The sequence below is a fragment of the Pangasianodon hypophthalmus genome, chromosome 7 (assembly GCF_027358585.1).
Source record: "Pangasianodon hypophthalmus isolate fPanHyp1 chromosome 7, fPanHyp1.pri, whole genome shotgun sequence".
Classification (NCBI taxonomy): Eukaryota; Metazoa; Chordata; class Actinopteri; order Siluriformes; family Pangasiidae; genus Pangasianodon; species Pangasianodon hypophthalmus.
This window is the reverse complement of record NC_069716.1, coordinates 8343015-8356097: the sequence shown is the minus strand read 5'-3', so window position 1 is coordinate 8356097 and position 13083 is coordinate 8343015. Positions and strand designations below refer to the sequence as shown.

At 38.8% G+C, this 13083-nt stretch overlaps 2 protein-coding genes across 3 annotated transcripts in view; both read right to left on the bottom strand.

The window, feature by feature from the left end:
* neurl1b (neuralized E3 ubiquitin protein ligase 1B) overlaps window positions 1-1808 on the bottom strand; it is a 35258-nt gene extending 33450 nt beyond the window's left edge. For both annotated transcript variants that reach the window (XM_026940721.3, XM_026940723.3), the window contains exon 1: window positions 1520-1808. In XM_026940721.3, coding sequence (XP_026796522.2) covers window positions 1520-1613 — 94 coding nt within the window. In that variant the 5' untranslated portion in view covers window positions 1614-1808. The remainder of the gene's footprint in view (window positions 1-1519) is intronic.
* A 7329-nt stretch (window positions 1809-9137) lies between these two features.
* On the bottom strand, window positions 9138-12644 carry dusp1 (dual specificity phosphatase 1). Its single transcript, XM_026940745.3, has 4 exons — window positions 12089-12644; window positions 11497-11645; window positions 11176-11395; window positions 9138-10476 (listed from the first exon to the last, which is right to left on the bottom strand). The coding sequence occupies exons 1-4, from the start codon at window positions 12498-12500 to the stop codon at window positions 10115-10117; spliced, it is 1143 nt and encodes a 380-aa protein (XP_026796546.3). The 5' UTR covers window positions 12501-12644; the 3' UTR covers window positions 9138-10114.
* Window positions 12645-13083: the final 439 nt, after the last annotated feature.

Genomic DNA, 13083 nt, shown 5'->3' with positions numbered 1-13083 from the left:
CCCTTTCTTTGCTATTACAGTGTTATATACCATTTAAGACCATCTTCTCTGAAAGTGTGAAGTTGCCGCAGCAGTGAATTTGTAAGCAAATACTACAATTATATTGCAAATATACCTTATATACCATATCTTATTTATGTTAATGTTGAGCCATTTTCAACTCACCAGTCTAATTGTGCTTTGAGCCATATACCAGTGGGATGAGTTATACAGTCATTACAATGCAAGGACTTTAAATAGGACTCCATAAAGCGAAATTGTAGTACAAACCTGCAGTTTCAGCAGAATGTCAAGCGCAACCCAATACAATAAATCCACAGACCAGGAGAGGCATCAGGATAACTAGACGCCATATAAATCACGTAAACAATGCTGCTGCGGTTTCATAACACGCTTTCTAGATTATCAAGTGTAGGATCTTGCATGCAGTGCTGTGTGAATTTGACAAGGCCAAAGTATGTGATTACGTTTTTTTGTATATGACAGCTGTGTAGAGTTGACAATACTTAAAAATATCAATATACCATTATAAGCATTATCCATATGGAAGGAATTCATATCCTTATATCACATCTAAAATATATGTATTAGTCGCAGCACTGAAATTTTAAATACATTACTGTATGCCAACTTATAGGATATAAATAGAATATATCTAGTGTAAATGTTGAATATTTACACTATACACACACACACACACACACACACACACACACACACACATATATATATATATATATATATATATATATATATATATATATATATATATATATGTGTGTGTGTGTGTGTGTGTGTGTGTGTGTATGTGTGTGTATACAGACAGATAGATAGATAGATAGATAGATAGATAGTGTAAATATTCAACATTTACGCTACATATATATATATATATATATATATATATATATATATATATATATATATATATGATCAGCATCAGTGAATTTTTGCACCTTTTGTAATAGTTGTGTACGAGTCCCTCAGCTGCCCTCAGTGTGAAAAGATAGATCTCAACATCATATAGCCGCTGTTGGAAAGGGGTCAGACACGCAGAAGATGCTGGAAAAGCAAATAATGTGCAGGACCTGGAGGATTTTTCTGAAGACGTATGGCCAGTTTAACTGCTCGGGACAAAGGGACTCATGAACGACTATTACAAAATATAAAAAGCAGTCGTTGATCATCCAAATAACAACACAGTATTAAGAATCAAGTGTACGGAAACTTTTGAACTGTGAAAATTCAGTTATTATTGTGTCTTTTGGACTTTATGTAAACATCAGCTATGTGAAATATTATTTAGGGCAATGTTAAATAAAAAACAAAATGCAATTTTTATGATCCCTCTATTTATTTATTCATTTATTTATTTGTTTACATTTTGCAGATTCTGCAAAGGTGTATCTCATGACCCCAACTGCGTGCATAGGCTATTTTATTTGAAAAATGGGTGAATTTTGTCAGACTAATTTATGTATGTCAGAGTGGTACTTATGAGTAAAAAAGCAGAACTAACCTTGCCGGATGGAGGTCTGCCATTCAGCTCTGCACGCTTCATTTGAGGAGATGAGCTGCTGGGGAAACAGTGATGATGACTCGTTGTTCCCCATATTACACAGGAAAGGTTTTTTCACACATGCAAACTGTCAGCTACAGGAACGAGTCCTCCTCAGCCTGCTTATTCAAAGCGGTCACATTCCCGACACTCACTGAGGGGAAGGCTCACATGACCAAGCGAGCAAACAGAAAAACCCGCCCGCGTGCAGTTTGAAATGGTAAAACAGCCCGCACGTGCTCGAGTCGCGCTTATCCGCCCAATGACGTGTCAGAGCGCGAGACGAGCCGCTGGCGAGAAACACGGTTCCGCCTACTGTACGTTCCGCCTGATAACACTGAGCACTGAGGAGAGGGTTCGGCTTTTTTTTTTTTTTTTTTTTTTTTCTTGTGGAAGAATATTGAATATGTCATATCTAAATTACACAGCTGCTGAGGTGACATAGTGTTTTTTTTTTGTTTTTTTTTATTAAAGTGTTGCCACGAATTAATATATTGAGGTTAAGTTTCTCGAGGTGAATTTCATGGCGGAAAGTTTTACTTGTGACAAGTAAAGCAATAAGCTCGCTCGTGCGTTACAGTGACGTCATAACTTTTAATGACGACATAACACACAGTACTGTGCAAAAGTCTTAGGCACCCTATTTTTTTTTTTTAGTACAAACTTTGAAGTGAAGTGAAGTGATGTGACGTGTAGCCAGGTATGGTGACCCATACTTGGAATTTGTGCTCTGCATTTAACCCATCCAAGTGCACACACACAGTAGTGAACACACACACACACACACCCCATGAACACACACCCGGAGCAGTGGGCAGCCTTTTTTTGCTGCGGCGCCCGGGGAGCAGTTTGGGGGGTTCGGTGCCTTGCTCAAGGGTCTCACCTCAGTCGTGGTATTGAGGGTGGAAGAGAGCGCTGGTCATTCACTCCCCCCACCTACAATCCCTTCAGGTTACAAGTCCGAGACTCTAACCATTAGGCCACGTCTGCCCCCAAATTTGTTTGTTATAGATTTTTATTGTATGACTTCTACATTATTAATTCAGTACAAAAACTTTTTAGATTTCCAAACATTAGTTTTCCAGCACAAAATTAAATGTTACAGAAAAATGTTTGTATTTCAGTAAAGCAGCATATTACAAAAGAGACACTTTACAGACAAAAATCATAATGAAGGCTGCTGGGTTTTGCTGCAGAAATAAGAAGCAAGTGTGACAGTCAAAGTCTCCAGAAGAACTGTGGCTGCTTCTGCAAGATGCTCAGTAACACTTACAGCTCATTTCCTTATAAAACTGCACACACTGTACCTGAGACTATTAATTATTTTGTAAAGCAAAGGGTTCTCACACCAAATATTGACTTTGTTTCATTTACTACTGTCTACTGCTCTTTATAGTATTTTTTTTTATGTAGAAACATTTAATTTCATTATTTTTGAAGGCATCTTTGCTCTACAGCATTTCTTTGCATGTGCCTAAGACTTTTGCACAGTACTGTACATCTTCGATAAGGAAACATTCTTCCACTTCACAGTGTAATCCGTTAACAGTAAGCTATTTATTTATTCATTTATTTATTTATTTATTGGCAGTTAGCATGGCTGGCAAAATAATGATGCTATTCCATGGAGAAAACAATGCTTTAATAAATAAATTTCTGTTTATCTATAAAACAGAGACAAAATCCACTATGATAAAGCCCATTGTTTAATAAGTGAGAAATCATTATTATGATCATGATTATGACAAATCATACTCATAGGAGATCATTAACTGTGGTTTATTGACAGTCTAATTTAAATGTAGTCTATATGAGAAAGTGCTATGCAAACAAATTCCAAAAGCTGGCACCAGAGGTCGCTGTTCACTAACATTTCAACATTACAGCTGCACTTGAGCAGTACAGCTAGTGACACTCCCTGGGTCACTGGTGACCTGTGTCTCCTGCCTCTTCCTCCTCTTTGTCTCACTTTGTCTTTTCATCTCTCTCTCTCTCTCTCTCTCTCATTTTCACTGTCTCAGTCTCTTTCACACATTGTCTCTCAGTCCTTTTCTCACCTTTTCTTCTAAACAATCTACCTCTTGTCTATCTCTGTCAGTCTCTCTCTCTCTCTCTCTCTCTCTCTCTCTCTCACACACACACACACACACACACACATTCCCTCTCAGTCCCTTTCACACATTGTCTCTCAGTCCTTTTCTCACCTAATTTTTCTAATTAATCTATCTCTTGTCTATCTGTGTCAGTCTCTCTCTCTCTCTCTCTCTCTCTCTCTCTCTCTCTGTCTCTCCTTTGTTCTCTCTTTCTATCTCTTAGGTCTCTCACAACTATTTGAAATAAATCTTTCTATCCCTCAGTGTATTTCACTCCACCTTGCTATCAGCTTTATCAGTTTTCACTATGTGTTTCACAGTCTCTCATTCTTTTAAAATCATTCTGTTTTTCTTCCTGTCTCTCTCTTTTTTTCTGTCATTCTCCATTTTTCTCATAGACCACATCTCTCTTAGTTTCTCTCTCTCTCTCTCTTTCTCTGTGTATGTGTGTGTCTCTCTCTGTCTGTCTGCCTGCCTGCCTCTATTTCCCTTACAAAGGAAGAAATCCTAAATTTTTTTTTATGAAATTAAACAGTATCTTTAATGCACAGAGACTCTTAACTATGCTACCAATACACAAACACCTTAAAAGGGTACATGAATAATCAGGCTGTGTTTATGTCTGTTTTCATTTCATAACCCTGACTGTTTGAGGCACATACCACTCATGCCTAGAATACTCCCAGTTAGTCAGACACACAGCAGAAGTTATTCCTTTAAAAAAAAAAAAAATAAAAATAAGACCGTCTTTAAAGTCTGCTATTATATGTATTATTAATTATGTAATTAGTTATGTTAAGCGAGTAAAGTTCAGCTCATAGTCACCATCTTGATCACAGGTTTGTGAAAGAAAGGAAAGAGAATTCCACAGTGACAGTGAGTCATATCAAGGTGCTCTCTGTGAGAACGGAAAGTAGTCGGTCTTAGAAAGGTTCACGTGATCCTTTCTTCCATATGTCTTGTAATACTATGTCATGGCAACTAGATTTCACATAGTTTCACCACTTATCCATGGGCCTTTTTTTAGTAAATTAAGTTTACTACATTCATGAAAAAAAATCGGTAAAAGCTCTCCAACATTCTGATGGAGCAGAATGTATCATAGTTGTAAGTGTTGATCAAGGGTTCTCAACCTTTTGGCAGCTAGAGGTACTAGGGTAGTGGGGTACACTTTTATAATATAATCAAACTTTCCAAACATTACACCAATATGCAGTATGTAGCACCATATATATTTAACCATTTTTATATCTGGAACTTTCCATCCAAAGAATCCAAAACAGTTACTGTGTGGTAAAATGTAGATTCAAAACACTTTGTACCATACTAACTTTTAAATAAGTTTTAATAAATATGTGGTTAGGTGTGAGCTGATAATAATATGTATTGTTATGTGTAAAGTTATTGAGCATTAAATTATGAATAATGATTAAGTTGATCATAATGAATTATAATAAATGATATATTAGTGTGATTTTATATCTATTTAACTTGTCACTTAGTGTTAGAACTATAATTACTATAATTATAATTACTATAACTAACTATAACTATAGCTCCTATAACAAGTGTAATTTTGTTGAATTAAATGTAAATAAATGGAAATGCTGTACATAAAATCACTCAGTCTGGCATTAGAGGGTATGTAGATCTCTTCTTTTTCTCAATTATCAGACAGTGAGTCATAGTGATCAGTGTATTTTTAGCATCTGACCTGAAACTGACCATCCTGACTTTTTGTTTTGCGTATGATCACTTTTTTTAAACACTTTTAGGCCACAAAACTTCATATTCAGAAATGCTGGTTCTATGATTGTTATTCCCGAGACAATATGACTAATAAAAAAAGGAGGTTGACATTATAACACAAGTGACTGAGTGAATTAAAGTAATTTATAATACAGAAGAATTATAAGGAGATATGACATAATACAGAAAACTATGACGTTATAACACAGCAAAAATATCTTACATAGATTAAAATCATGTAAGCAATCATATGACAAGATAAGGTCATTTCAAATTTGACTCTCTAATGTTTTATTACTAAGCATAAGCCATTTATCATTATTTATCACCCTCAACAGTAATATCTGATGCTTCCTTTTGGAGTAATGAGCTATGTAATCCACTCATTCAGGCCCTCATGTCTCATCATACAAAAGAGAAAAAGCTTCATCATACCATAGTCAGCTGGATTTAAAGACAGATTAGGTAAAGATGTGGAAACCCACTAGGGTGTCAGTGTAACACCAATACACCTTTATTATCTAAATACAATGCCAAATTCTGTGACTTTGAGGGTGGGAAGTCTGGTTGTTTGAGTTTGAGGTCATTAACCCCTTCCTTCCTCTTTGTGGGTGTGAACACTGTTGCTTAATGCTGATGATTTGAGAAAATATGCCTCCTATACTTCTGATGCTTGACCTTTTCGACTTACCTACCCAGACTGATATCTCGTTTGTGTTCGTCTGCATGTGAGACAGGATCTGAGTGTGTGTAGGATTGTGTTTCGATATGATATTTTTTTGTTCCTCTTCCTGTTAGAGAGCGAGAACTGTCAACTGCACTAGCCAGTCATTGTTCCAAGATGGCCCTGGTTTAAAAATATTTCCTTTTTTCCATTTATTTAGCAGTCACCCAAACCAAAAATCACAGATGAATCAACAAGGTCATGATTAGGTTCTCCTAAATGTTAAATCTGAACTGTGAGCCATTTGAGTTAAATGCATGAATGGTGTGTAAATACACAAAACAAAACAGTAACACTTTTTTGAAAATCTAATACCACTATCACCAACACTAAGTGAAAATCTTAATGCAGCACCCAAACTGAATATGTAATACATAGATGCTAAAGACTGGAAAGGTAATAAAGCATAAAACATCACGTCTTCTCCATCACATCATATATCCATAATCCCTACTAACCTAAACTCTTTATTAGAACTCTCATACAGCAAAAAGTGGTTGCACATATTTTATTTATTAGCTTATATATCTGGTTCCAGTGTAAACAGGCAATACATTGTAAAACTGATGGACCTGAAGCTGTGCACTGATGGCTGGTATGAAGTATTGTTGATCGATGCGTGTAAAAATGCAGGAGAGTGTGTGCATTTGAACCCAAACAATTTATAAACTGTAAGGTTGGGTACAGAGAACAGCTGTGAGAATAGTTTTTTTTTTTTTCTTCTTTACATCTGTAGGCTTCTACAATGGTAATGTAGAGACTTTTGTGCACAGAGGGTTCACTAAGTCATGATCAGCTGGCTTCTGTCACTGCCAATGTTGGGCTAATTTGCAAAAAGAGAATAAATGAGCCTCTGAAAGCACTCCTCTCTGCCACCCAAGACAGGCTTTAGAAAAGCCATGTATGGCCAAACACTAAGTGCGCTATAGTTGTCACACTTTTCCCAAACGCCTTGCAGCTGCTCCTATTGTGCTCAGAGAAGTGCCTGGCCAAGTGCTCACCCCAGACCCACTGACAAGGACCAGAGCAGCTCACTGAGACCCTGTGCCTCTGACAATGGAGGACGTTGATAATGATTCTATACAGCACAACACCACCAGTGTGAAATTCCAGTGCACAGGGACACACGGGGTGGAGTGCCGCTACATATGGCCGAGTCAGTTTGAATGTGAAAGGGTCAACCTGTTTCCCACAGACATTTCTCCATTGACTGCACCCTAAAGTCTTCTGACCATCTGAGAGTATTTTCGGAGCAGCTGAGACACAAGGTTATAATAGTTGTAGGTTGTAATAATAATTCTTCTAAAAGATTAGAAGCTCAAAACAAGGTATTTACGATAGTATGGTAAATATGATAATAATATTTATGATAATAAATCACTAACGAATCCATAAATCTATGAGAATTACTACAAGCATAAAAGTCTATTTAACAAAAATAAATCCCAAGACTAAGAATGAGCCAGGTTAAACAAGTATGCGTAAATATATTTTCCTCTAATATTCAGTTTAGCTTAGTTTATCATTTCAACATCTAAAACTACTTGGTTAAAGGCATACGGACTGTTAATAAATATTTTACAGTCCTTCAAGTTGTTGTATATTTTGTCTCATCTGTGCATGAACGGTTCATAACCATTAATCCAACTGTTTATTCACTATAAAAAAATTGCCTCATTAATGCTTATAATTTTACCGTATATTGCAGTTGAGTGCAAAAGAATGAAAGTATACCTACATTTTGCTATTTCTTTAGAAAGAAGGTAAATAAATTTATTAATTAAAGCTGAAATGTCAGTAGCATTGCCACCTCACAACCGCAGGGTCCTGGGTTCGTGCCTGAGCAGAGTTTCCCATGTTCTCTCCGTGTCTGCATGGGTTTTCTTTGGGTTCTCCAGTTTCTTCCCACTGTCCAAAAACATGCACTTAGGTGAATTGACCACTCTAAATTGCCTCTAGGTGTGAATGAGTGTGCGAATGTGTGTGTATGCATGGTGCCCCGTGATGAACTAGTGTCCCCTCCGGGGTGAATTCTCACAGCTTGCACCCAGTGTTACCAGGATAGGCTCTGGATCCACTGTGAAAATAAAGCAAAAATAGTAAAAAGGACATTTTTGTCATGACACTCTTAGACTTCAGACCTGATTTGAAGAAGGCAGCGCATGGCAGTTATACTAGATATGTCTAGAAGACCTGTTAAGAGGTTAATATAACAATTGAGAGATTCCTAAATCTGCTTTAAGGATATTCAAAAAGGCTGGAGACAGGTATAAAATTAAAGTGTAGCTATGCAACGTTTTATAGAACATTTATCATTTTTAAGATAGGAAGATGAACACATTTGAACTGATATAATTTCACTATTAACATTTTGTTATACACTAATCCTCTGTTACCGGTAATAATGATAATAAATTAACATTTTTGAAAACACACTCACTAATCTTTTTTTAGTTATTTTTCTTTTTGTTGGAAGGGTTTCCAAACTGTTTTAATTTTAATGCCAGCGATTATATTTATTTCCTTTTTTTAAATCCAGTTTATTAGTTTGTTTCAGTTTTGAGTAATAATCCTGTTAAGACATTGGTTTTATTATCAGACTTGTTGATCTTGTGGTCAGAGTTGAGTCCAGATGTGCTGAGTACGTCAGAGTGCTAATCTGATCTCAGTTGACAACGTAATAAGGTCAAACCTACATCAGCATTCAGACTATAACATGGGTCCTAACCAATTCTTAAAACACTTTCACCCAGATATTTCTGAATGTGATAGCAAACCACCATCACAATGCTGTACAGAGCAGCAGCTGACATATACAACCGCAAGTGTGCCGCTAATATCATTTCATCATTTATTCTCAGTAATGAAGTGTCCATCATTCCCTGCTTGGAGGTTCCTGGGTTGATTTGGTTAAAATGTTTAATAACACTATTTTTAGTTCTATATATAACCAGTATGTGTTATGTGAAGCCATGGTCATGCTTCTTGAAAATGTATCATGCCACACAAATGATTCACATGTATAACAAAACATTTTATTTGTCAGTATCAAAGCATATCACAAAGACGTAAAAAATATACCATATTAAATATATTAATTTAGTAAATAAATATCACATATCAATACAATCTCCTGAAAGTCACTCCCATTGGTACTGGTTGTGGATCTTACAGGACTGCCAACATTACACACATATGAGGTATTTCATGTTTGTTAACAAGGAAACAAACATCTTGGTAGGCTGGATGAAGGTCTGAAAGGTACAGAGGCCCTTGAATGAGCCACATGTTTCACTTTCATTGTCTTAAGGCAGAGAAAGTCTAGCCAGAGATTATAAATACATTCATTGTTCAGGAAAGAAAGAGAAAAAAAACAAAAACAAAGAGGAGGACATTCATTCAGGTTAGCACCTTAGAGTCTGGCAACTTGCAGTCACCTCAGACTGTGTGTGTATGATAAACAAAGATAAAGGCTGTCAAGAAATAAAGATGATTCTTCCTGAGAAAACTCTAACACCATGTGTTTTATCCTGTACCAATACATAAAACAGAAGGCCAATGATTATCAATGATTAAAGGCTCAAATTGCGGTGACTTCAGCAGACAGACATTCAGGAGCCTCACGTTAGCTCCAACAAACATCACACATTCACACTCTGATGAATGCCCGTCCCCTTCAGTTCAGACAACAGGAGTGTTTTCAAAACAAAGGCAGCCTGGAGGAACAAGACTGGACCAGCCACCTACTCCTATCCAGAATTGCATGGAAATACTGTTGCAACAAGTACAATTTTAACTGTCTAGCAATGAAAACCATTGCAGTGATCATGTGAACCAACAAGACCTGAGGCCAGCCTGTAGTTTTGAATCTAATAATAATAATCTTTCAGACAAATAGAATCATATGGACCTCCTATTACTAAACATTTCAAAATGACCTAGATGTCTGAAACCCTCCAGAAACAGTCTTAGAAGAACAAGGAAGTCTGATCAGCAGGTTGGTGAAGGGGTGATGGGACTATGATGAGACAAGAAGGACAGTGGACTGGCACCAGCATGGACAGGAATGGAGACAGGAAAGTTGAAAACAGTGCCACTCTTGCTGAGTGCTGGGCTGCTTGCCTCCGATGAGCAGGTGGATGTGGCGAGCACCTGTGACTCGAACTGCAGAAGCTGGCCCATGAAGCTAAAGTTGGGTGAGATGATACTGCGCCGCTGCTTGACGAACTCGAAAGCCTCGTCCAACTTGACACGGTTGGTACGCATGAGGTAGGCCAGACAGATGGTGGCCGAGCGCGAGATGCCCGCCTGGCAGTGCACGAAGACACGGCCGCCTTTGTTTCTCACAGAGTCTGTACAAAAGAAACAAAAGAGGTTAGTTTAAATTTATACATTTCAGCAAAGTTTGTATTTTCACAAATTGGAAAGAAATGAACGTATACGACTGGGTCGGCAATAAAAAGTGACCCTGAGCTGAAAATGGCTAATAGGAACTCCTCCCTAGTCTCATCTGCCACCCTCCAATTTCAATTGCAAATCACAGCCTACAGTACTGCTAACGGAGCGAGTCGTCTCATTAATAAAACAGGAAGAAGTTAAAAAGGGGCTAAGGGTGGGTGATGGGGTAACACTCCCTCTGTGACAGGTCTGAATACACAATGGGGTGAACAACCCCCCACCCCCACCCCGTCGCGCTAAGAGAATTGATCTGGGAGGAAGGCAAGCTCAGCGCCAGAGAAACACACTTTTGTTCGTGCAGAACAAAGGAAGACAGGAATGCTAAGTTACCCCCTAAAAAAGCAGATTAAGCCATGGCCTGCTGCTTTCCATGAAAAGAGAGCACCTCTTTAAATGGGATGAGAGGGGATGATGTAAGCCATTGTGACTGTCAAGCTTGGTCCATCCAGCTGGTCGTTTCGGAGGGAACTTTTGAAAATTTGAATTTAGGGAGGGGGAGGGTTGGTGTTTGCCTGCCAAAGCCTGTATGCTAACATCTGCTCTTGTTTTGTCAAAGACAGAGAAATGATAGTGGATAAGCAAAAGATTCTCACCAATAAATTCAATCGCCTCATTGAACCAGGAGCTAATGTCTGCTTTGTGGTTGTCTTCAACTGGAATACTCTTGTACTGATAATGGTCCTCAAAATGATTGGGGCAGTTGGCAGAAACATTTATGAGTGCTGTGATGCCCAACATGTCCAGCATGTCTTTACGAGACGCATGGTAGGCACTTCCAAGATAGAGGAATGGCAGGATTTCCACTGGGCCACCCTAAAAGAAGGGAAGATCATCACACCTCATTAGGAACTTGAATCGAACAGGATTCATGTTGGAAATGTGTATGAAATATCACGTATGAAACGAAGCCTTACCTGATCGTAGAGAGGAGTAGTGCAGCTGTTACAGCCTGAGTCGGCGCTGCCAGGAGGACAGTTGGCACTCAGGGGCAAACTCAGGCCCTGTGGAGGGGGCGCTTTGGTACACATCTCAGGAAACTCGGACGAAAAGGTATCGAAGCCACCTATGAGAGTAAAATAAAACAGGAAGAGGTGTTTAATTACATTGCGTCATGCACAACACTAACCAGTGGCTCTCCTGACATAACATGGCAACAGCTGAAGTAAACATTGAGCCGGTTCACCATACAAGGACACCGAACCATAAATAACCTCAGAGGCAGACTTAAAAACCCTGCTGAAAAAAAACAATAGAAACCATAACAGAAATTCTAATGGCTTCCAGTACAGATATATTACAAACCATTAGACCATTAAAACCATCTATGGTCTTTAATAGTATCCACTAGACATAACATGCCATCAGTAGAAGTAGAAGACAACAAATTACCAGTAGAGGGACCATTAGAGTTTCCATTAAAACCATTACAAACTCTCTGAGGGTTTCTATTGTTGTTGTTTTTTCAGCAGGGAAGGAAGTCAACAGCAGGGTTTGGTTACCGCGTACCTTTCAGGAAGAAGACGTTCGTTCCACGGAGGTTGTTACGACACAGTGCGGTCACAGCCAGCATCAGAGTCCCGTCCTTCTTCACCTGGCTGAGCTCTAAGCTCCGGTCATCGAGCAGCACCACGGTCCGGTACTCTCCGGACAGCAGCCTTCTCCGCGTGTCCTCATTCGGAACAATGTGCTCTAACCCGAGTCCGCCCCGCGCCCTCCGGCGCACTATGGCGCTGAAGCGCACGTTAGTTGACCCGGATATGTGAGAAGAGCTGAACGAGAAGAACGACCGGCAGTCCAAAACAAGACAACCGGACTCAGTTCCCTCCAAAAGCGCCCGGAGAGAGGCACAGTCGATGTTCGGGACCTCCATCATGACCATAGTAGGACGACGCGCAAGATGGGACAGCTCTAAATACATAAAGTGACGTCGAAAAATATATATCCGCACACAAAAACAGTGTACTTAGTTCGCTATATAGTTGGTCCCGCGTCAAAAATCCGTGTTAAAACAAAACTTTTTCTAATTTCAAAACCCTTAGAGTTTGCTTTCCGTTGTTTCTTTCTGTTCTCCTCGCGCGAGCAGGGCTTTTATATCAGCCGTGTTGTGACCGCGAACTATTGACGTCAGAAGCCCCGCCCATTTTGGCGAAGTGCCCGCGCGCATTCGCACGTACGTCATGTGCAGTTCAACGGGCAGCAGCCAAACCCTCATGACGAAGAGCCTGACAGCAAAGTGGAGCTTAGTTCAGCCATTCTCATCAATATTGCCTTCATGTTACTAAACCAGTAAACAAAATTACTAGAAATACAATGTCTGTATTTCCATAAATGTAGGCAGCAGCAGCAGCAGCAACAACAACAATAATAACAATAACAACAACAACAATAATAACAATAACAACAACAACAACAATAACAACAACAAGTATTCCAAAAGGAAGAGAGACATTTTGACCCTTCTCCCTTCATACTGCTGTGCTCTATCCACTTGAGGAATTTTT

Bases quoted from the DNA above. Each gene is read 5' to 3' on its own strand.
- dusp1 (XM_026940745.3), bottom strand. From the start codon at position 12,500: ATGTATTTAGAGCTGTCCCATCTTGCGCGTCGTCCTACTATGGTCATG. The intron at 11,646-12,088 runs GTACGCGGTAAC...TTACTCTCATAG, and splicing joins GAACGTCTTCTTCCTGAAAG to GTGGCTTCGATACCTTTTCG. The intron at 11,396-11,496 runs GTAAGGCTTCGT...CCCTTCTTTTAG, and splicing joins CTACTCCTCTCTACGATCAG to GGTGGCCCAGTGGAAATCCT.